The 24,650-nt window shown below is 40.5% G+C and overlaps 1 protein-coding gene across 2 annotated transcripts in view; it reads left to right on the plus strand.

The window, feature by feature from the left end:
* The window catches only part of SLCO5A1 (solute carrier organic anion transporter family member 5A1), a 143,396-nt gene extending 120,007 nt beyond the window's left edge, over positions 1 to 23,389 (plus strand). For both annotated transcript variants that reach the window (XM_082721186.1, XM_082721187.1), the window contains 4 exons: positions 9,485 to 9,644; positions 11,697 to 11,938; positions 14,144 to 14,208; positions 17,094 to 23,389. In XM_082721186.1, the coding sequence (XP_082577312.1) occupies positions 9,485 to 9,644; positions 11,697 to 11,938; positions 14,144 to 14,208; positions 17,094 to 17,551 (925 nt within the window). In that variant the 3' untranslated portion in view covers positions 17,552 to 23,389. The remainder of the gene's footprint in view (positions 1 to 9,484; positions 9,645 to 11,696; positions 11,939 to 14,143; positions 14,209 to 17,093) is intronic.
* Positions 23,390 to 24,650: the final 1,261 nt, after the last annotated feature.

Below are 24,650 nucleotides of genomic sequence, written 5' to 3' on the forward strand. Positions count from 1 at the left end.
TAGCAAGCCCTCATCTTTGCTGAGCAATCCATTTCTTGGCCCCACTCAGCTTCCTTTCCTATGCCCCAGGATGGCTGCACTTTTAAAAATTCTTTTCTTGAAGTGTTCTATCTTAGTCTTGATTTTCTTGTTGGGCATCCCAGACTCTATGTTTGTGAGAAAACAGAGGCCCCAGTAAAGAACTTCTTGACCTCATCTCCACTTGACCCCCCCAAACTCTTTTGTCAAAGGTGGGTTTGTTTTCACTATTCCCAATAAATAGTGGACATGTGTAGAAAATCCAATTTCACCCATTAGGAGAGTTTAAAGCAGGTCCCGAGGTTTAGAGGGAACCAGGCTGAACAAAGGATCCCCTCCAAACACAAATCAGTTACACAGTCTTGCTTAGGATCCTGGCTAAAGGCTGGGTTTGAACTGATCCAAACATCTGGAAGATCTCTCATCCTTTCTCTGACGGTCCCGTATTTCTTCTCATTTGTACCTCCAGAGCCATCAATTTTCTAGCTGTGTGGCCTTGCAAGAAAGCTGCCAAATATTGTTGAGTATTGGCTTCCTCATTATTAAATTGGTGATAATGCCAGTGCCACCGGGTTGCAAGCATAATTAAAGTAAAACATATGTAGTTGAAAAATTAAAATACTTCAGAAGGGTAAAAAATGAGAAGTCAGCATCTCTTTTCTTCATCCTCAATCTCCAGTTTGAAGCATTCCAATATTTTAAACAAATGTTTGTAGTTTTGGTTTTGAGGATTGTATTAAGTGGGTTTTCTGATATTTCCTAGTGCAGTGTCCAGCACATAGTATGTGCTGAAAATGTTAGTTGCTTTTTTTTTTATAAGATTTTATTTATTTGACGGAGAGAGAGAGAGAGAGAGAGCACAAGTAGAGCAGCAGGCAGAGAGAGTGGGAGAAGCAGGCTCCCTGCTGAGCAGAGAGCTTGGTGTGGGGCTTGATCCCAGGACCCTGAGATCATGATCTGGGCTGAAGGCAGAGGCTTAACCTACTGAGCCACCCAGGCGCCCCCAAAATGTTAGTTTCTTGTCTCTTCTCCCTTTTCTTCTAGATCATACGAAGCTTTTCTTCTTTAAACTCCCTTTTCTTCTTTAAAAGATGAATGAATGTCTGTCATCTACTTCTATGCAGGGATGTTATTCATCTAGTGATGCTAAACTTGTAAGATCTTGATGAGAATAAACATCTACATCCACATCTAAATCCGTGATTTATGGTATACTTCTTCTCATTTAATTGTATTTAATGAAGAAAACTTGAGTACGTGTTCTGAAGGCAGCTTCAGGGATCTACTCATTCCAGTATTTGCAGCCTGACTTCAAGCAAAGTTTATAAATCAGCAAAATAAAAACTCCAATTTCCTTGGAAAATTCCTCTGGGTTCCCAAATACTTCTAGGAAGATAGTATACTAATGCTGATAGTATAGTAAAATTGAATTAGTATAAACACTTGGTAGATGGTGTAGGTGAACAGGCTTGGCACTTTTAGGGTAACAGTTCTGTTTGTGTGAGGAATAAGGGGACCCATTCTCCAAGGAGAGTGTGGGCTACATTTAAGTCTCTACTTGTTCCTATGGCTGGGTCCTCTTGTGTAGTGTACAACCTGCTCATTAGTATGAGTTGGCCTGTTAAGTAAAAACTGTTTTCTGTTCTGTATGATTTTGAGGCTTCATATGGGATTTTTTTTTTCTCCTTTAAATCCAACAGAGAGAGAGATGAAGGGAGTGGCAGTGAAAAGGGGAGCCTTTGTTAGGCATCTGTTTGGCTCAGGTGTGGGCACCTGTTTATGTATATCTTTTTTATATAATGCTTACAACATTACTCTACTGTGTGCATGATTATCCACGTTTTAATTAAAGAAACTGGGCTTAGAGATGAAGTGATTGGCCCACAGTCCTCAGTTAATAAGGAGGAGGACTGAATAAAACCCAGCGTGAGGATGGGTGCATTAGTTAAATTTCTGTGCTTGGTTTCCACATCTTTAAGGTGAAAATTCTGACAGATATGATCTTACTGAACTGTCATGGGGACTGAATAAAGTGGTTGCACATTCCTTACCCTCTCTGCCTCTATTCCCTCATCCTTAAGATGGGTTAATAACAATACCAACCTCTCAGAAATATAGAAAGGATAAAATATGAGAAAACCCATACATAATAAGCAATTGGTAAATAACAATTTAAAGATTTTATTTGTTTGAGAGAGAGAGAATGAGAGAGAGCATGGTGGGGGGAGGGTCAGATGGAGAAGCAGACTCGAGCCTGATGCGGGACATGATCCTGGGACCCCAGGATCATAACCTGAGCCGAAAAAGTTGCTTAACCAACTGAGCTACCCACTATTTAAATAACTATTTAAAATGGTATTTTTTTTCTCGTTTGGAATAAGAGAAAGAAACGCAGAAGGATTAAATAACTTGTTGAGTTGCACAGTCAGAAAATGGGAGAACTAGAATTTGAAGCCAGGTTTCTCTGATCCTGAATGCAGTGCTTTTCATTATTAAAATGTTCTGAAAGAAGAAAAAGCAACGCAAAGAAGCAAGCACAGTGTATAGGCCGCCTCCATTTATGAAAGCTTGTATGAGAAGCTCCGGGTTCACCAGCACGGTGAATCTTCATGATGATCCATCTTTCAATTAGTATCAAATGCTCAAGAGGCACCTGAATACCCGCTGTGGGGTTGAGATGTTTTAGAAAAATGAAATTTTCCTGTTGAGCCAAGATGGAATCATAGTCTTTGCAGAATGAGCCTGATATGTTGTTAGTGGTTCCCCTAGAAAATTCAGATTTGACAACAAAGATGTAGAAACAACCTAAACGTCCATCGATGGGTGAATGGATAAAGAGAATGTGGTGTGTACATCCAGTGGAATACGATTCAGGCTTAAAAAAGAAAGAAATTTTGTAATATGTGGCAAAATGGATGAACCCTGAGGACATCGTGCTAGGTGAAATACGCCAGTTACAGAATGACAGATGAAGAATGATTCTGGTTCTATGAGGTATCTAAAATAGTTAAGGCAGGACAGTCACTTGGGGAAGTGGAATATGGGGAGTTACCAGGCAATGGACATCAAGTTTCCGTCGATTAAGAGGAATAAACCCCAGGGATCGGCAGTACACCACTGTATTGTACACTTAAAATTTCCAAGAAGGTAGAACTCATGGTCAGTGTTCTAATCACAATAAAATAAAATTGAAAGAAAGAAGTTCAGATTGGAGAATTTGATAATTTTTCATAATGAAAGATCCTAGGCACTCTGGTTAATATCCTGACCCATTCCCAACTCAGTTACATTCCCAGCACCCACTTGAGCGCAAGATGCATGGATGCCCACTTGTCATGTTTCTCAATAGGGAGACACTTAAGGGGAGGCAGAAGGATGGTTAAGGGGCTCCTCTTTGATTTACAGTGAACTGTAGAAGTATGTCAGATAAATTTATGTGTATATGTATGTATGTGTGTGTGTATATATATTCTCTCTCTCTCTCTCTCTCTCTCTATATATATATATATATAGAAATGAACTATAAGCTTACTAATAAAAGTAGCTAGGATAATCCAGAGACACACCTACTTAACATCTCTTATAAACTGTCCTCTGCTTTTCAGGAAATTTTTCTTTTTTTAAAGAATTTATTTATTTATTTGACAGAGAGAGATCACAAGTAGGCAGAGAGGCAGGCAGAGAGAGAAAGGAGGAAGCAGGCTCCCCGCCCAGCAGAAAGCCTGATACGGGACTCACTCCCAGGACCCTGGGGTCATGACCTGAGCCAAAGACAGTGGCTTAACCCACTGAGCCACCCAGCGCCCCTTCAGGAATTTCTTTTAAAATTAATAATGTCTATAATAATAAATATATCATTATATATAATATATATTCTATAATAGTTCTATATTCTATATTCTAAACAGCCTATATTCTAAATACATTCTGTTTTTAAATTCTAATTCTTATTTTGAATATATATATTAGAATCCTATATTCTAAATATTCTATAATAAATAAGAGGTCTTGAGTGGCACCCAAAGCTTTAAATAACAGGAGAAAACTCCAGTGGGTTAAACTGTCCGTGAGACACAGTATGACACAGACACAGGAGATGAATGGTCTCGTTAGAGAGTTTAGAAGCGATTGGCCAGACATGCTAGGTATCTGGAGAGCTGGTAGTAGAGCACTGCCTACATACACCATATGGCAGAAGCAGGAGTGATGACAAAGAGGATGAAATGCATTTGGGAAAAGTTGCAACAAAGGTCTGAATTAGCAGGTTCTATTGAATTTCTGTAGTCTTAGCACTTTGGCTCAATAAAACTATATTGAGAGAAGTAACTTCAGGGAAAAGTCCCTACCTCTGAGATTTTGGACTTGGTTGAACTTGGTGGATCTCTTCATCCAACAGTCACTGCCAAACACAGGAAACTGAGAAAATGCTTCCTTGTCACCTCACAGCTCAATAAATCATCTTTGGAAAAGTTCTGGCCCAATAATTCAAGTCTGAAGTAATTTCAACCAGAAGATGATATAATAGATCTTAGTTTTAAGTTCAAAGAGATGACACTTGATAAATGAAAGATAATAAAGCGAGCATTATTAAATGATTTATCAAGACTCGGTACCGTTGAACAATTCTGTACATGGAAATCAGATTTAACTCCATTTTTTAAAAAATTACTTGAAGAAAAGGTAAAGAGCAAGGAATTCACATTATGCAATGTGTTTATATAAAGTCTTACTTAAGCCACAGTGTTCACAGTAAATCCTGCCTCTTACAGCTCTGAGATGATTCTGACATGCCCGTGTGAAATACAGACACACAGGTGAAGCCAAACACACTTCCTAATTCTAACTGCAGGAAGGGGCACTGGGTGGCTCAGTGGGTTAAGCGTCCGCCTCTTGGTATGGCTCAGGCCATGATCTCAGGGTTGTGAGATCGAGCGCTGCATCAGACTCTGTGCTGAGCCTTCTAGAGATTCTCTCTCTCCCTCTCCCCTTTAGGCACCACCCCCCCCAAAAAAAAAGAGAAGAAAGAAAAGGAAAAACACAATAAACAAACAAAAAGCTGCAGGTTATATGTATATGATTCAATCTGTTTTTGGCTCTTACTAGCTTTGTGAACTTTGACAGTATCTATCCTCTCCAGTATTCAATTTCCTCATCTAAAAGATGAAGGCGCAGTCATAATAATTTTAATTCTCATGAGGAATAAATGAGGTAATTTATATAGAGATCTTGGTACACAATTCCTGGAGTAAAAATAGGGCTATGTAAATGTTAGTTTTAAATGATAACTTTGATTATGATGATAATAATAATAATTACAAACCTGAAATTGAACAGCTATATATAGCCAGGGAAGCATTTTAATATGAAGCCAAAAATTAAGTGGAATCAAAAGGAAACATTCTAATTGAAATCTTCTTGAAGGTTGAGATAAATTGATAGCGATTAAGATATTATGAGAAAGATATCAATTTTTTCTTGGGGATTAGTATATTGTGCTAAAAGAGTATTTGCTACATGAATCATATTCTTCTAATCCATGTGACTTGAGCATAAGATGCATGGATGTTCACTTGTCCAGTTTCTTAATAGGAATACACTTAAGGGGAGGCAGAAAGATGGTTAGGGGGCTCCTCTTTGACTTGCAGTGACCTGTAGAAATATGTCAGATGGGGAGGTCCAAGTATTCTTTAGGTCTTGTGGTGGAGTGATTTGACATACTTTGTGTGTGTGTTTGTGTGTGCCCACACTAGTGAGAGAGAGAGGGATTGAGACAGAGACAGAGAGATAAATTTGAGAGCAACTGTGTCCTTACTTACACAGCTGCAATGGCCCCATGGTGGACGTTATGTTAAACCATGATCTGTTTGATTTTTATATATTACTATATTACTTTAAATAAATGCTGATCCTCAAGCAATTGATTTGATAAAGACTGAGTGACAAACTTGCTCATTTTCCCTTTTTTGTTCACAAAAACCTGTGGCTGGTTTTCTTGAAGCCTCAATGATGGTGGGCATGTCGTTACATCTCTCGTAGTTTCTTTTTCTTTAAAACCAACAAGTGGTACTCGATGATCTCAGAGACTGCTCCCATCTGTCTAGTTCTGTAATTCTGTGATTTTTACAGGTAAGATCTCATGTGTGACTCTCAGGCTTGCATCTTGGACCCTGCGGGTGTTTGTTGATCCACTTGTTAGTGAAGACTTTTTCTATTTTCTCTCTCTCTCTCACACGCGTTTTTGAGATTTTGTTTATTTATTTGTCAAAGAGGGAGAGAGGACGCACAAGCAGGGGGAGCGACAGGCAGAAGGAGAAGCAGACTCCTGTCTGAGCAGGGAGCCTGATGAGGGACTCGATCCCAGAGTCCTGGGATCATGGCTTGAGCTGAAGGCAGACATCTAACTAACTGACTGAGCCACCCAGGCATCCCTGTGAGGCCTTTTTCTTCACTTGGAAATGAACACTTACCTTGCCTCTGAGCTGCCAGAAGCCTTTTACTTGTAAAGCTAACTTGTCAGAAATGCTTTAGTTATCGGGAATGTGATGCACAGTCCCTTTGCACAGTGGAGGTGTGGTGTCCCCCGGCCCTTGTGCATTTGTCCTCCCGTGGTGGGTTCCCTTCAGGCTAATGAGCGGTTGTTTACACACTTAAGTGTTTACACACTTAAATCCTTATTATAGCCCAGCCTGTTTTCTGGAAAATGAGTGACAGTCAAACAAGACATTATTACTCTTTAAAATGTACTTCTTTTGTAAAATCCGCACGGTGTAGAGTCTTAACCATGTTGGTATCTTTCCTTTTTTTGTGCCACTCTGGCCTTCTCCCCTAAGGACTCTCTCATGAATGCCCACTTCTTTTCACTGCTATTTATGTTTGTTGCCTGTTTTGATTTTCTTAGAGCCTTATTGGATCATTTCTTTATTTCAGACATCATGTTCTCATGAGAAAAGCAAACATACCCAACGTGACCTGGGACTGGGCCTCTGTTTCTGGAACTCAGGAAAGCTTTTGCTTCCTGTCATCAGTGGGTTTTGAGCATCTGTTTATATTCTCCTAGATTCCTTTCTCTTGAGTGGATATATCCATGAAAGAGACGTGTTTGGAAGCTTGTGGTGGTCATAAATGAATATGAATTATGCTCTTAATAAGAAATTCCTTATAACTTCTTAATAGCAATAGTAAGAATTATAATGCATGGATTTGGAGCCTGTCATTTTTAGTGACGAAGCACGCAGACATATAAAACCCCTTTTATTTGGTCATGGTTTGCAATGTAGCGCTTGAAGAACTAGCAAAGAGAACAGTAATGGACACAGAACACTTTTCATATGGTACCAGTTAAGACAGCACTAATCAACATTGAAGTGAATCATTTGGCCTCTCTGGACCTCCATTTAGTCATTTGTGGGATGTAGTAGTAGGTCTCAAATAGGCTTTCTTACCTCATCCTCAAGACCTCTAAGACTCGGGCAATGGGAGTCATGCGGGGGTTGTGTGGGGGTTTAAATTGTGCATGAGGACACCAATGTAGTCATCAGGGTTGTTGTATGTGGGGGTGGTGTGGGGTGGTTCTGTGTATTGGAGCACGTCTAGAAGCATCTCTGGCCCCTACCCAGTGATTAACACTCCTTTAGTTGTGACAACCAAAAATGTCCCCTAGGGAACAAGATTGCCTCTGTGGAGAATTACTGGCCTAGAATCACATTTTTTTTTTTAAAGATTTTATTTATTTACTTGAGAGAGAGACAGTGAGAGAGAGCATGAACGAGGAGAAGGTCAAAGTCACATATTTTTAAAAGCATATGACAAAATAATATGAACCCAAGAGTTTGTGGGCATAATCATCAAAGTTGTATGACAAAATTTCTTCTGAGAGTCACATAAATGAAGAACAGTTTATTTCACTTTGCCTCTTTAGAAGCCTTTCTTCATAAGTTTTTAAAAATATTTTATTTATTTATTTATTTATGATAGAGAGAGAGAGAGAGAAAGCAGGAGCAGGGGAGCAGAGGGAGAAGGACTACAGGAAGCAGGCTCTCTGTGAGCAGAGAGCCCTATGTGGGACTCACTCCCAGGACCCTGGGATCATGACCTGAGCCAAAGGTAGACACTTAACCAACTGAGTCACCCAGGTGACCCTCTTGATAAGGTTTGAATACGGCTATGAATTTTTTCCTTTAATTAAAATTTGAGGACTCGGTTATCAACGTGTAAAAGAGGGCACAGAAGAGACACCTTTGAACAAATAATGCTTTATGTGTGTAACATACTCTGTGTTAGCAGAGTAACACACTCTGTGTGTGACTCAGTGTAACACACTCTGTGTGTGACTCAGTGTAACACACTCTGTGTGTGACTAACACACAGAGTTGGGACGAGGAGTGGTTACTCAACATAGGCATTAAAGATAAGTTCTGGCATGTAAAAGACATTCTAGAATATTGTTGGATGGGTGGACGGATGATGGATCTGCTATTGGTTTTGGGAACAGTATTTCATCAGTGACAAAAATAGTGGTCATAGAAGACAAGGAAAGAGGTCACTGGAGAACCCCTTCCATTCTTCCATGGGTCCCTCCTGGGTCCCTGCCTGCCTCCGCTCTTCCACAGCATTTTCTAATACTTCTCTCCCCAGCCCTGTATCCTTACTTGCTCCCCCTGTCCTTTATATTTGTTGCCTAGATCGATTGTATTGGAACTTTTCATATTGTATCATTTCTTTGGATCAGACATCATGATCCTATGAGAAAACAAAACCTACCACTTTGACTGGGAATCCACATCTGGGCATTCTAAAGGAAGGACTGAATCATTCATTCCTCTCTGGTTGTTTGAATTAAAACTAGTGATGTGATTCCCATTCTTCTTTGAAAATCACTTATGACTCAATTTCTAGAGTCCCATGTCTTTCTTTGATAATTTCTTCCAGAATAATTCAAGTTTTTGGTCAGAGCAACCTGTGTCGACAACTGTGATGGATGGATTTTTGCTTGTGCCTTCCTAATGGTGTTATTGATCTGGCAAAGGAAAGTGTTTCCTCTCTTTTATAGTTAAAGAAATCGAGGCCTGGGCTTGTTCAGACAGAGAGCTTAATGTCCACAACAAGCGAGTAGTTATACAGGGGTTAGAACAGCTGAGCCCAGATCTATGGCACCAAGATGGAAGGCAGAATTGAGGCACTCCCAGGACCCTGGGATCATGACCTGAGCCAAAGGTAGACACTTAACCAACTGAGTCACCCAGGCACCCCCTGGCCCTTTTATGGTACCAGAAAATTGAAACTTCTTTTGGTGCTTTGTTTAAAATGATACTAAATGATAATTATCCAAGGTGGTTACTTTACAATACCACAGCTTTGATTTAATGAGACTAGCTTCTCTAAAATGGGCAAACTACTTAACGTCCAGAACTTTCTTTAGAGTTTTATTTTGGTAAATGTTGCTCATGACCTGCTTTTTCCTCTCTAGACCTTCTCTCACCATGCCTCACAGGAACCTGACAGGAAGCTGCAATGTTAATTGTGGTTGTAAGATACACGAGTATGAGCCAGTCTGCGGATCAGATGGAATTACATACTTTAACCCTTGTCTGGCTGGCTGTGTTAACAGTGGTAATCTTAGTACTGGGGTGAGTATTTTTCGCAAGTTCCTGTACTGTTGTTGATCCAACATCCTGTGACAAGGACATGTTAGGATGCACGGACTAACACGTGGCTTCCATTCCTCTTTTCAAGAAATTTTAAATAACCTACAAAATACATCTTGACAAGAAGCCAGAGGAAAGAAAATTATGCAATGCTATCATTTTCTTTTTTCCAGGGATGAAGGGAGCATGTGGGTACAGTGACTTATTTCCACATCATCCCTCTCCCACTTCACATTCTGTGCCAACTCAGTGAAACGTGATAAGGTTGAATGCTAGGCCTCTCATTTCTTACTCTGCCAGGGCCCTTGCGATGCGTTTGAAGGTCAAGATGACCACATTTGGTGCTGGCAGAAGAGAATAGGCGAGCACCTTCTCTGATCAGAGTCTGCAAAGATGGGCAATGGCCATTTTTCATAGAATATGAGTTCTAAGTTTCTTTCTTTCTCTCTCTCTCTCTCTTTCTTTCTTTCTTTCTCTCTCTCTCTCTCTCTTTCTTTCTTTCTTTCTTTCACTTTCAGAGTAAAGATATTTCTGTCCGTTCAAGAATAGGCTATTTTGAGAATTCCCTTCCCTGTGAATTATAAATAGGCTGTAATACTGTGGGAAGTTTTCATATTCTACTCAGTTCTTTACTGAGCCTGATTTCATTCTTTGCATAAGAACAGATTGTAGGAGGCTGCTTTAATTAAAAAGTTAAGGTGCATTGACTTGTGTTGTGTAGGTGTTAAGGGATTAGACCATTGACTGTATGTTTTGGGTTTGTCATATTTGATTTCTGAGTTTTAAGCTATACTGATAAATGGAGAAATCCTGTTGCTGGCTCCCCATTATATAATTGGTGAGTGCCAAGTTGGAAGAGAAAACAAGATCTGTTCTCAGTGGCTAAGTCCTTCCCTGGGAGTGAGCGAGGGAGTCCTCTAAGGCACAGTCCTCATTCTTAAAAAGAGGCCAGCAGTCCCTGGAGCACAGATGGCCAAACGGCATCCCATTCTCATATTTGTTGCTACTGCTTCTCTAAATGGCTGAGAGCTCACAGTGACAGGGAGTTCAAGCTGATGTCTGTTTTTTGTTTTGTTTTGTTTTGTTCTGTTTTTTTTTTTTTTGTTTTTGTTTTTGTTGTACAAACAACGTAAGAGGCAGAAAGATTCCTTGGTTGCTTTTATTTGAAATACCTTTTTAGGTCCTTGAATTACCTTTTTTCAAACGAAACAGACAGTGATATGTTCCCTGGTCTTGGCCTTGGAGTCATCACGGCTGCATCGCGTGTTCTCTGCATTTATTTAACAAATATTTACATTAGGTCCTACGCTGTGTCCAGGCTGATGCCAGGGGCTCTGGTGGGCACAAGTAAACAGAAAGCTTGGTTCCGGTTTTTGAGGGGCTTCTCTAATCAGACAGCCCAAGAATTGCACAGCAGTGGGAGCAGGATATAGTTGTGACCAAAATGAGCATATGGAATGTGAACGCTGTGGAACAGAGTGCTGAAAGCTCCTTATAAAAGTTTACAATTTGGCCAGCAGACACTGTTGGATGCACACTTTAGATCATTACTGTTAGCAAGGAGGCTGTATTTTCAGTTAAATATTATGCATATTTTTTAAAATTTAAATTCAGTTAGCCAACATAGAGTACAGCATTAGTTTCCGACGCAGAGTTCAGTGACCCAGCAGTTGGGTGTGATACCCAGTGCTCATCATATCACTTGCCCACCTCCCAATTATCCCTTCGGCCTCTACCCACCTCCCTCCAGCAACCCTCGGTTTGTTTCCTAGAGTTAAGGGTCTCTCATGGCTTGTCTCCCTCTCTGATTTCTTCCCATTCAGCTTTCCCTCCCTTCCCCTATGAGCCTCTGTTGTGTTTCTCATGTTCTACATATGAGTGAGGCCATATGATAATAATCTCTCTCTGTTTGACTTATTTTGCTCAGCAAATATTACCCATCCTTAAATACTAGAGCTATTTTAGAGCATTTGACTTTGTCCTAATTTTCCTATGCTTTAGGTTGGCTCACAACCAATCTTTGCTATCCCTTAGATAAGGAATTACACAGAATGCACCTGTGTCCAAAGCCGGCAAGTGATCACTCCACCCACGGTGGGACAGCGCGGTCAGCTCCGTGTGGTTATTGTCAAAACCTATCTCAACGAGAACGGCTATGCTGTGTCCGGGAAGTGCAAACGAGCCTGCAATACCCTTATCCCATTCTTAATTTTTCTCTTCATTGTCACCTTCATTACAGCATGTGCCCAACCATCAGCCATCATAGTGACACTCAGGTGAGAATAGCACTCTGCTTGCCTGGTGGCGGGGGGCAGGGGTATGCGCTGAGAATGGCCAGAGGACACATTCCAAGCTGGGACTGGTGTGGTAAGGTGGAGAGGAAAGCAGAATTAGATTGTACGGGGAAGCACTCAGACCTTTGCTTGTTGAATTTATTAAGAGAAGTGCTTTCCCACATCAGGAAGGGAATGGAAGGTTGTAACGTTTCATACCCCAGAATGTTCTTTATTCAGATGGGTTCTAGGTTTGCAGTTTAGTGAAACTTCTTTGGGGTGCTTTTGGTTCCTGAAGTCGGTGCCCTAAATGGTTCAAGTTCAGGAGCTGAAAGGTGTCACCATGTTAGCCACAAGGAGCCTGACTCCAGACGGGGCAGGAAGTCTTTTGGCAAAGTCTCGAAGTCTCGCATACAGCGAAGAGTATTATCTCCAACCTGGTAGGTAGGTAGTGCCTCCAGGATCAGTGGACGTTTCATGCTGGGCCTGCAGTTCAAAATGCAGATTTCGTGAATTTTACGATCATATAAAGTTTTGGAGTTGAAACAAGGAAAGGACAGACTGGGAGATGTCATTTTCCAGCTGTTCATGCTATGTTTTATTAAGTATCCTGTTTGTGGTTTTTTGCTTATAAGAGAACACAGGCATTGCTTTAATGGAAGTCCTGTTAAAAATGTTGACACGGACCCATTCAGATCAGTGTGTTGGCATTTGCAGTAAAAGCCGCCGTGGGCAAAGGAGGGAAGGGGACAGCATGGCGAAGGAAAGGCATGCCCCCAGAAGCAGCTTCAGGGGACCAGCGGAGGCAGTTGCAACGGAGTGAGGATGAAAGGAAATCAGTCCTCATTCTCCCTTTACCTCTGCCCTGGCTTCTCAGCACCCCCCAGTGCTGGGCACCTGGTGGTCATACTTGCTGGGATGTCATTCTTAGCAGGACAGTTGGGCTGTTTGCTGCTGCTTCTGCACATTTTGGCTTCTTTTCTTTATGGGATGCTGAGTTAGATGTATGATAACAGCACTGGGTGGGAAAGCCCGTTGGTTGAATCTCTCAATTCCTCCAATAACAGATACTTACAGACTGACCATGGTGTGTGCAGCATGGGGCAAATTGCTAGGAAAAGATAAGGAAGATAAGGGGAGAAGATGGCAGGTGCGTGGGTCCCGGGGAAGTGGACATGCTTTACCTAGAACTCAACGTGTATAGCACAGAAAAGATCAGGCACTTCATCATTTTAAAAAATGAATCCTGAATAATCTCATTCTTTAAACTTTAATTCTGCAAGAGATGTTAAATAACCCAGATCAGGGCTGCCCATGTCATGGCAAATCACCAGCTGGCTTCTAACCCAAAATTTCAGAAAAAGAGCCCTTTAATTTTTGCTAATTACAGATCAATAGAATCCAGTCTTCCTGCCATATAGGAATTACTTGGAGCATATGTTTTGGGAAAAGAAGAAAAACACGAGGTGGTGGGAGGGATTTGCTCTTTTTCTAATGTTGACTTGTTTTGCAACCTTTCTTGGGACTCTACTTCTTTCTTTAAGTTCTCTCCTCTCTACTTTCCCTTGAGAAATTACGACAGTAACTTTCAGTCGACACACCTGCCCTCTGGAAAGTGTAGGCAAATAGAAAAAAAAAGAATGCAGTAGTTAGGATAAATTATTATATCTATTTTTTCACGGAACTGATTTTATTTATTTATTTATTTATTAAAAAAGATTTCATGTATTTATTTGACAGACGGAGGTAACAAGGAGGCAGAGAGGCAGGCAGGCAGAGAGAGGGGAAAGCAGGCTCCCCTCTGAGCAGAGAGCCCAATGCGGGGGGCTCCATCCCAGGACCCTGAGATCATGACCTGAGCCAAAGGCAGAAGCTTAACCCACTGAACTACCCAGGTGTCCCTCAAAGAACTGATTTTAGAAGCTCAGAGCTGATTGTCCCCCTTCAACCATGAACCTTTGGCTCTCCACCAGTATTTACCCAGAAACAGAGTTAATCAGGACTTCTTTGAGTCTTCAATGGGGAGAACTCATTCACCAATCCAGCTACCTCAGCAGTCTTGTTTGGCTGCTGTTAATAAATTCTAGGAAATACATATTTTGGCACAGCCGCTCTTGCTGTCTGGCTCTGTACTAAGCAGGCTTGACTTGATGTTTGTTTTCTTGAGGCCAATGTTATAAGACATTTCTTTCTTTGCCTTCACCGTAGGTCAGTAGAAGATGAGGAGAGACCTTTTGCGCTGGGAATGCAGTTTGTTTTACTGCGAACACTTGGTACGTTCTTGAATTTCCACGTGTGCCTCTTAGTTCCTCTTTACAGATGGCAAATTTTCATGGTCTTTTAAAAAAATGGCAAGTCAATCATTTGTTACTCTTAGTAGTAGCTAGGATTTTATGGGTTAGCGGCGAGGGCACAACTTTCTTATTTTCTGATTTGAACTAGAAGCTACCCAGTCCTGTCGTTTGAGGAAACAGAATACAACGGACTTTAGAACAGTTTCTTTTTCACCATAAGCATAAATGTGGGCTAAATTCCCTAGAGCGTTTTTGGTACCGTAAGAAATATATATATATATATTTTTTTAGAGGTTTATTTTTTTTTTTTTAAGATTTTATTTATTTATTTGACAGAGAGAAATTACAAGTACACTGAGAGGCAGGCAGAGAGAGAGAGAGAGAGGGAAGCAGGCTCCCTGCTGAGCAGAGAGCCCGATGTGGGACTCGATCCCAGGACCCTGAGATCATGACCTGAGCCGAAGGCAGCAGCTTAACCCACTGAGCCACCCAGGCGCCCGGTACCGTAAGAAATATTGAACCAAGCAATTATAATGGGCTTATTATGATCCTGGCATTTTTGTCCCTTTATGACTTTTTTCACATGAAAATGATGGAAATTGGCACTTGTATTATTTGAAAAGATTTTAATTTCTTACTTCTTTACAATAATTTTATTGGGCCAGGCAAAAAGGATACCTATTGAGTTTTCTGAGAAAAGAAATTAAAAATTCTGAAAAGAAAAAAGAAGTATCCCCAAATTGATACATCAGGCATCAGGAGTCCCCTTTACTTGTTAACAAGAGAAGGTCATTAGCACGGTTGGTATATGGCAGAATTCATTAGGGCGTGAAGAACATCGTTCTGATTTTGACAAACACCGTCTCACTCTGTCGTGTTTTGGGACAATGCATGGGAAATATCATGTGAAGTAGCCCATTGCTTTGATCAATTTCAACGTATTTTTTATTGACTTCCCATCATCAAGCATATTTTTCTTTCACGAGTAGCAGTCTGTCATTTTCTTCAGCTGTTGTTTCTCCCAGTAATCAGTATCATTGTCCACAGGACCAAAAAAAAAAAAAAAGAAAAAAAGAAAAGAAAAAGAAATAAGTTTTTTGATTTAAATTTTTAATTTCCATTTTGAAGGGCGAAACACTTTAAAATGGTATCATTTGACCTCTGAAACATTAATCTTCTCTAGAATTTCAATTTATTGTTACGCTGTGGTTGGTGGCCTAGTCTGGGAGTAGGGAGTTTTCTCCGGTCACCCTCAGAGGTTTCTGGTTGCACTGAGTGGGTGGCTGATTTTTTTTGGTGTCGATAAAACTTTGAAGGTCCCATTTTTCAAAGCCAGCTGGCGAAAGGAAATTCTGGGATGCTTTGATTTAGTTAAGAAGCTTGCCTTATACTTCCTGTTGAAAACTAAAAAATTTGTTTTCAAAGAAGGAAATTTGTTTAGCGAAGGGGTAGTTGAATAGGAAAAGAAAAAAAATAGGTCCTCCTTTTTGCCCTGTTTGTCTTTGATGTCATGGAGCTGGGCTAAGTCAATAGAGGGTTGTCGCCGTGTCAGGAATAAGTGAAAGGAAGACATTTCAGTCATCTGCTTAATTCAGACTTTACTTAAGTTCTATTGATTATGAAAAAGCTATAGTTGGGCCAACAAACCAATTTCCATTCCCCCAAATTCCAAAGCAAAAAGAGAATTTTAAGTATTTTAGTAATGTTACATTTTAATTGTAATGAACATACGTCATTTGAAATGAATACAATATATTTAAAAATACATCACTTAGTCCACCGACTTCCCTTCCTTCCTCTCTTTTCTCTTTTCTTCCCCCTTTTCTCCCCTGCTCCTTCTGATCACTTCCTTGTATAAACTCATCGAGGATCCATGGGCTGTCCTGAGGGGTCCTTGGGACGCAAGGAATAAAAGACTTGGCCTCTGCCATCCAGGAAATTACTGGAGACAAATCCGCAAACACTTTCATTGCTACATGATAGTTGGTGCAATGAAGGTGATTGCAAAATGTAGTGGGAATACAGTGGCATCTGAGTGGGTGAGGAGTTTAAAGGAGCGTTAGATGATTGTAAGGTGAACAGTTTGGGGATGGGGCACATTTCAGCAAAGGGAGTAACATATGGTGAAGGAAGTCTACTTGGGTAGACTTTCTTTCTTATGGGAGTGAAGAAATGTCTATCTCATTGCCCAAACAACGAAGCTACTATTCACCACAGACGTTTCCCAAGCTTCAAAGATGAATTTTATGCCTTAGTTATTTCCATGCCCCAAATGTCTTTATACAGTTTGCCATCTGATGTGGTTTCTGGCTTATAGGGGACAGTGTTTTCCTCATACTCTTCCTGCACCCGAGGACTAGAACCCAACCCCGTAAGAACTAAGTGTACTGCATTTCAGTGGTTCATAAAGGGTCTTAGTATAGCCTCTTGAGTATTTAATGGCAAAATCTGATTTTTAAGTTTAAAAGGATTGCCTGATTGAATTTTTTAGCAATCGACATTTTTACATATAACATGTAACAATAACGTATTCTGACTGAGTGGCAAACTGGAAGATTTAAAGTATTTATAACTCGGTGAATGTTTTTATAATACCTATATTATAATATATAATATAATATATAGTATATTATATTATAATTCTATATCTTATATCATAATGAGATATCTTATTATATCATAATAAGATATTATAATATTATATTATAATAAGATGTGCCATAGTTAAAACGGTCACTTAATACAAGAAAACCACTGTCCTCACCTGGTCCTAGGGCAAACAAGCACCTTGCTCATCTACAGATCTGTTTTCTCTGATAAGATGGGCTAGATACCGTTCTTTGTCGTCTTCTCTCCCGCTCTAGCATACATTCCTACGCCAATTTACTTCGGCGCCGTCATCGACACCACGTGCATGCTCTGGCAACAGGAATGTGGAGTGCAAGGCTCTTGCTGGGAGTACAACGTGACATCGTTCCGTTTTGTCTATTTCGGTTTGGCGGCTGGCCTCAAATTTGTCGGCTTTATTTTCATTTTCCTGGCCTGGTACTCCATTAAGTACAAGGAGGACGAGCTGCAGAGGCGACGGTGGAGAGAATTCCCTCTGAGCACTGTGAGCGAGGTGGTGGGTCACACGGACCACGCCGAGAAGTATGCCCGGACTAGATCGTGCCCGGCTTTCAGCAGCCAGGGGGACTTCCGCGAAGAGACGGGTCTGCAGAAAGGGATCCAGTACACCGCACAGACCTATCCGGGGCCCTTCCCCGAAGCAATAAGCTCCTCCCCGGACCCGGGGCTGGAAGAGAGCCCTACTGCCATGTAGCCTCCCTCCTGAAGCTTGAAAACGGAAGACTTTAGTTTTGTTGGTTGAGTTGAATATGGCAACTTGAGAAACACCCGTGCCTTCTTTTCTTTCTTTCTTTTTTTAACCTCTAAAGACGCAATCCTCAAACCAACAAAACTCAGTATACACAGCCACTATTGAGTGAGGGCTGGATACCTCAACAAGACTGAGAGCCTTTACCCCCTTCCCTCCAAGAAGGAGGAGTTCAGACAGATTTGTTACCATTTCCGCTACGTGAATTTCATGCTCCTGCTCCAGGGTTGCATAAGGCTGAGAGGCGCCTGGTTAATGAAATCTTGGGAAGTGTATGGGCAGTACATATCATTAGCATACACTCCAGACAAAGGTGAGCTTGACCATGACTTTGCATTTACAAATCAGTTTTTAGATATGAACACCTACTGTGAGTTCCGCTACAAAGCACAAACGAATTTGCCTCAACTATGCAATTTTGATTGGGAAAATGTAAGTGCAGCATGTTATTTTTTTTTTTTCAAGAGACTAAAGCAGATACATTTTTGAAAAGAGGACTATAAACCTTCCCTAAAGTACTGTTAATAGCATTTTAAGCCATAGCAGAGTTATAAATCAGGTAGAATTTTTCAAATGCTTCAAAGGAATCATATGCATAGTGTGATAAAAGGAACAGCTACTTTATTTCATAAGACACTTTCTTTTTTTAGTCTGTCTGTCCCATCATAAGGTAAAGAGTCTGCTGAATCATAAATCTGATAGCTTGAATATAAACTCCGGTATTCTTTTGCCAGGGGCTTTAAAACTAATGTGCTAAACAGTATGGCTGGAACCTGATTTGAGATGCATCATGAGGAGAGAAACTGATGGCTTTCTCATCCAAAGAAAAATGCTGTAGAAATTCTTTTAGCTCTTGGCCCACACAAGGGTAGCTAAGAATTGTAACCTTGACACTCAAAATAGTTGGAAAAAGAAATTCCATAGAGGTCAGATTGAGTCCCATCTGACCATTTTAGTATATAACCCCAGCGAAACCCTAGCAAATCATTTTCTTTCTTATGTACATAAAATTGCTGTGGTTGCCCCCTGAAGTTGAGTAATTAAATCAGGAAAGCTCATACCTGTGATAAGAAAATCACTCTGAATACAGGAGGAAGGGGATCTGTGAGCTGTGAGAGTATGATCCTAAGTCAGGACTGAAAATTATTTAAAATCAACTCATCTGTCATACTGAATTCCCTTTATCAGAGCTAGAACGATTTTACATCTCTCTTTGATTCTTTCCTCCTATTAACCTTCCCGAAGTGATTCTTCGAGAGGATTTCTCTGTTCCTAAATGCACTTTGCGCTCATTATCCATCATCCTTTTCAGTTCTTCCCAGCACAACACTTTGACTTAGGTACCACACAGAATGCTTTCTACATGGTTCTTAAGGTAGATCCTTCCCGACATTACTCTGGACTGATAGCAAGTTAACTCAGGGGTCTCCGCTGCTCAGAAAAGGAATCCTGACAACTCGGACATAGGAGGGACGTGGAAGGTCCAAATACCAGTATAATTGTGAACAGTTTCTGCCAAGGAGGCTATGATTATGTAGGGGCTAATTTAGGAACTGATTTCCTTGGCTGGCTTACACTCTTCCGTAGAGGGGAAGTGAGTGACAGAACTGTCCCGTGATTCAGGCTTTCTGCCCTTCATCCTTGGAGGCGCTGGTGGAGTTGCATGAGCATTCCTGGGTTCAAGGTCATTTTCCTCTCCACCTAAGAACGGTGTTGTCAAATGGTTCTTTTGGTGGCATGTGGTTTGTGGTGAGGGTTATCACTGTTAGACTGAATAATGTCTGGAAGGGGTGGAGCCAGTGGTCTCAGGTGACAAGGACTTCCCTCGAAATGGTCTCATTTGGCTGAGTTATAAGTCTGCTGTTGCCTGAAATTACACTAGTGTCTGTCCAACTTGTCTCTACGTGGTATATACAGAGAACATTGTTGATTCACTTAGTGTCTACTCTGGTGCCTCAGGGTTCCCTTTTACTCTCTATGGGAGATCTTTGATCTTTTAGGTCTGTTAGAAAGTTTCCTTTTGTGTTGGAGCTGAAGATATACAGGTTGGGGAGAGGTGGTATTTGCAAAAGAACTGCATCGGGAGAATTTGGATGGAATTAGCACCTTTTTTTTTTTAAGCTAAGATTGTAATGTTCCAACACTCTTAGGATCTGTCTCTTCCTGGTAGTGTATTTTTTTTTTTAAGATTTTATTTATTTATTTGACAGACAGAGATCACAAGTAGGTAGAGAGAGAGGGGAAAGCAGGCTCCCTGCTGAGCAGAGACCCTGATGTGGGGCTTGATCCCAGGACCCTGGAATCATGACCTGAGCTGAAGGTGGAGGCTTTAACCCACTGAGCCACCCAGGCACCCCCTAGTAGTGTATTTTGAAAAGGAGCTGCTCTCAGAACTCCAGGGTAGGAAGTGGCAGATTCTTTACGTATAATTAGACAGTCCCCTTTCTCTACTCTGAACAGTCATCCATCTAATTCAGCAACCAGTGACCAATTCTCTATCAGGCACTATTTCAACCAATTACCATCTGTTGCTCTGTGAAATTCTTCAGGTCGACTGGCCAAAACTCAAAGAAATTAGCCTAAATTGTACACCACAATTGTTAATATTGTACTTCCTCAAGTATGTGATACTTATTTTTTTTTAAGATTTATTATTTATTCGACAGATCACAAGTAGGCAGAGAGGCAGGCAGAGGGAGAGGAGGAAGCAGGCTTCCTGCTGAGCAGAGAACCCAATGCGGGGCTCGATCCCAGGACCCTGGGATCACGACCTGAGCAGAAGGCAGAGGCTTTAACCCACTGAGCCACCCAGGCGCCCCAAGTATGTGATACTTATAAATAGAGGGTGTATCATTCATGTGTTGTTGGTTAATGTAGAATAAGTAGTAAAAATCACGGAAGACTGAAGTTTTAGAATACGTGCCAATCAAGAATTGTCCCCCAAATGCTTTGGGTCCTGGTGGCATCTTTGGAATATTGCATAGTCAACTAAAGTGACTATCTTATAAATGGCACCATTTAACTGTAGATATGAGATTCTCACATGTTGGTCACTTTACAGTCACAACTCCTATTTTAAATTTAATTCCCATTTTCTATGAACTTAGGCTTCTATATATTTGTTTTGGAAAAAGGTCATCTTGTTCTTCTTTCAGCCCTGTAGATTAATGTATTATTTGGCTTCATAGGCAAATAAAATATCCTTGAGTCTAGCCTATTAATTTAGAAACTCCCAGGGGGAGGGTGGGTGGTTGAAGCACATTTTTGTTATCTTCATTAGTATGAAATCCTCTTTTAGGTAGGTTTAATTCTTGAAAACTTTCAAAAGTCATTCAGAACTAAGGTCGGAGGAGAAAGGAGGAGCAGAAAAGAAACAAATTAGCTTTCATGGAGTGTTGAGTATTTCAGAGAATTTTGTCAAGTATTTAATATACATACATCATTTATTTTAATACTGTTAATAACTTTGCAAGATAACTATTTTTATTCTTTTTTTTTTTTCTTAAACAGATCATGAAAACAGGCTCAGAGAGGCAAAGATATTTGTTTAGGATTGTACAGAGTGGCCAAATTAGTGTTCAGAAGCAGGTTACTATCACCATGGCTTGCTTCTCACACTATCAAATGCCTACAGTGGTTTTGGTTAACAAAGGCAAGTGTGACTATAATTTAGTGAGGTAAAGCATTTCATTTTTTGGTGTGTTACTGTTCCTGAGGAGTAGAGAAATTATTATTCCTTTGTGTAGAATAGAAAAAAATCTGTAGGAAACATCAAAATTTAATGTTTAGATTTTCAAGGTAAATTTACACTTATTTTAACTAAGTGTTATATTCAACGTTGTCATAACATACCTCAAGTATTTATTTATAGTTCATATTTAATGTAGAACAAACCAATTTTGATGTTAGCATTGGGTCTCAGTAGAATTTCTGGAATGAATCATGAGGAAATGCGGTTCAGATTTATTGAGTCTGAGCTCTGGGGATTTAAAGTGTATGCTTTCTTGTTTGTTTCTTCCTCTTTAAGATTGTTAACATTTCCATTAATTTTTAGTGAATATGGGTTTTAAGTTTCCTAAATAAAAGTTTTAAATGAACAGAAGCAAAGTGTTCCATGTTAAATGAACATAGATTGTTACTATTAGTAGTTGTGGTCACAGACGGGAGCATGTACTTGGAAATGCAGCCATCAGAGGAGGAGGAAGTCATAATGGCCATCCTGCATTTTCACCAACTACCAAGAAGATTCTTCCTCGGTCTGCAGTTCCAGCTTGCATTCTTTGGTGGACTTGGAGCCAGAAAATTTCTTTTTGGAGCCTGTTTTGCATCAACCAAAGAGCAGCTGCATGGTTTTTGAATGGACCTGAAGCATTCATGGAAATTCTGTAGTATGCCCAGGAGCGGTAGGAGAGCCCGAGTCTAGGCGGGTAGCCAATTATACTTTAAGTGTGTGTGGACTTCAGACATCCTCGATGTCGCAGAAACGTGAGTCTAACTATTGCTATAGAGGGGCATACGGAGTATTCTAAATAGCAGATGGATATCAAAATACTGTGTAATCCCAGAATTGCCTAGATGGCAGGTTTGCTAGTTCTGTTCTCCAGACCAGTACGTAGCCTCTGCACGTTATTTGTAGTTCCTGTTTCCTGGTGTGGAAGGGCGTGCCGTGACGGACAGGAGAAGGTGGTAGCACTTTATCTTTAATGTTTTCTCTCCTCTCCTCATCTTCCAGGATGCTGCTGGCTATGTCTGTCTCGGGCTTCTTGCTACATTGGAAACAGATCTGTATATGTTTGAACAGGTCCTTTCAAGCACTTCATTTTTACTCAGCCTAAGAAAGGTTAAGTAAGATGAAAACCCTCCTTGGGTATTGGCTTTTGCAACATTTAAAAAAAAAAAAAAAAAGCCTCGGTGCTACAAGTATTTAATGATGCATGCTCACCACAAAAATGCACCACTGAATTTACAGTCTCCCTGGTAAGGGACGGCATGTGCTTTGCTTTTGGAAATTTAGAGAATGTCCCAGAAAACAAGCACTCATTATTCTCATTACTACAGTTAGTCAATGAACTTGACACTGCAAACATGAAGACTCTAAGGGGGCATACCTTTTTTTATGGAAAACTCAGCGCTTTTCGTATTTCTTTTAGCAAGAATAATCAGATGCTACAAATAATATCAGAGAGAGTGGAAAACAATTTCACATAATCTTTTCTTATTTCTTCTCCCAAAAAACTGACACCCTTGTGAGGTGTTTTTAATAATTGGGGTTTGGATGGTGTTGTCTTTTTCTGGTATTCTGTTTTATGTTAAAATCAGAAGAGAAACTATCCAAAACTAAAGTAATTGCAGGGACATATTAAACCAAAGGGGGTGAACAGTTTAAACTTTGTATGTAGAAATGAGAAATAAGAATAATCGATAAAACTTTATAGTGGGCATTTTTCTTAAAATACATACCTCTCCCCCAAACCTCAAATGTTAATTTAGAAGCACGGAATAGGCAGATCCGCCCTAACTTTTCAGTTAAAGGAGATGTAATACTGTGTCAAATAAACTGGCATTAGGATCCTGGTGGAGTGTGTGTTCAGTGTGTGTGTTTTGTGTGAAAGTGTGTTGGTGATGAAAGGCCGTTTTGAATTGTTGCATAAAGGAATTTGACTTTGTGATTTTTACAATGAATATTTATTTGGAGATCTCTTAGGGGTAATTTAAAAGATGTATAATTTCCTTGTATTTAATGAAATCTCTTGTCAATGTACTAATAAACCTTGGTTTACAACATCTTGAATACTTGATCACTGAAAATTAAGAAAAAAAAAGTAAGAAAAAAAAAAAAAGAATAAAGTGTGTTGGATTGAAGTTAGTTTGTCTCTGAGCTCTCTCCTGTTGGACAGCAGAGTCTTCTAAGGCATCCAAAACTTTTTGGGTGAGAGGAGGAGGGAGGCAGAGGAGCTCCGGAAATAACAGTATGAGTCAGGGACTGGAGCACAAAGTGGTTATTTTTAGAACCTTGCCTGGAGCCCTCCATAGGTGTAAAGCAGAGCAATTGATTTCCATTTCTCACTCAGTCACCCCTCCTGCTCAGCTCAACTAAAGGGTCACAGTGGCCCAAGATACAGGAGTTCCTGGGGGGGTGTGTCTGTGCTGGTTTCTGGATAAACTTCTTTTCCTCCGTGGCCTTGTGCATTCATTGTGGAGGCCATTTATGCAAAGGGAAGATAGTACCCTCTTCCTTAGTCTACCTTCTTCTCTTCCTCAATGTGTGCCATTAAGGCAATTTTGAGATTTCACTCGACTCTCTTAAATATCTCACACGATCAAGGGAACAGCAGAATCATTCCAGATATTGGGCTTTCTGAAAGAGACACACCAGACAGTTTCTTTTTAAGAAATTAGGAGAGAGGAAAGGTTATAAATGTGGCCACTCATCTTGCATTAGCTCCAGACTTGGTACAACCTCAGCATTTTAAGAGCTGTTAAAAAGCATCCAGTTCTTTTCTTCTTTTAAAAATTTGCCAGCTGAGCGAAGACAGCCTCTGTAGCTTTGGCATAGGGGCCGTTGGGGGGGGGGGGCAAAAACCCTATTTTTAATTGTGCAAAGTCATTGGAAAGCAAGGAGATCGATATTTGGTGTTGACTTTTGTATTTAAATGTCAAAGTCTGATGCAGTTCCAACTCATAATACCAATATACATCAGTAGAAAACTAAAACCCTTCTTTGGTCTTCTGGAACGGCTGAGATCCTAGGTAAATGGCCGAGATCCTAGGTACCAAAGAAAGAGCAAGCTTGCCATGGATCAAGTTGTTCTAGCTGCATTCTTGTCTAAATGGTACTGCTGCTACTTCAGAAATCAATGAAATGGCAGCTTTGTCAGGGGCGGATCCTGGCTGGAAGGAAGCCTGTCATCAGTTGCACTAGAGTGACACCCAATGGTTATTATGGAAATTACATGCTTACTAACCTCATCCCTTCCAGTTCTTGGGCTTGAGTTGTATGGGCGGGCCTTTTTGTGACCACATTCATTTTAGGGTGGCAACGACA

Source organism: Mustela nivalis (assembly GCF_964662115.1).
Source record: "Mustela nivalis genome assembly, chromosome: 2".
NCBI classification, from domain to species: domain Eukaryota; kingdom Metazoa; phylum Chordata; class Mammalia; order Carnivora; family Mustelidae; genus Mustela; species Mustela nivalis.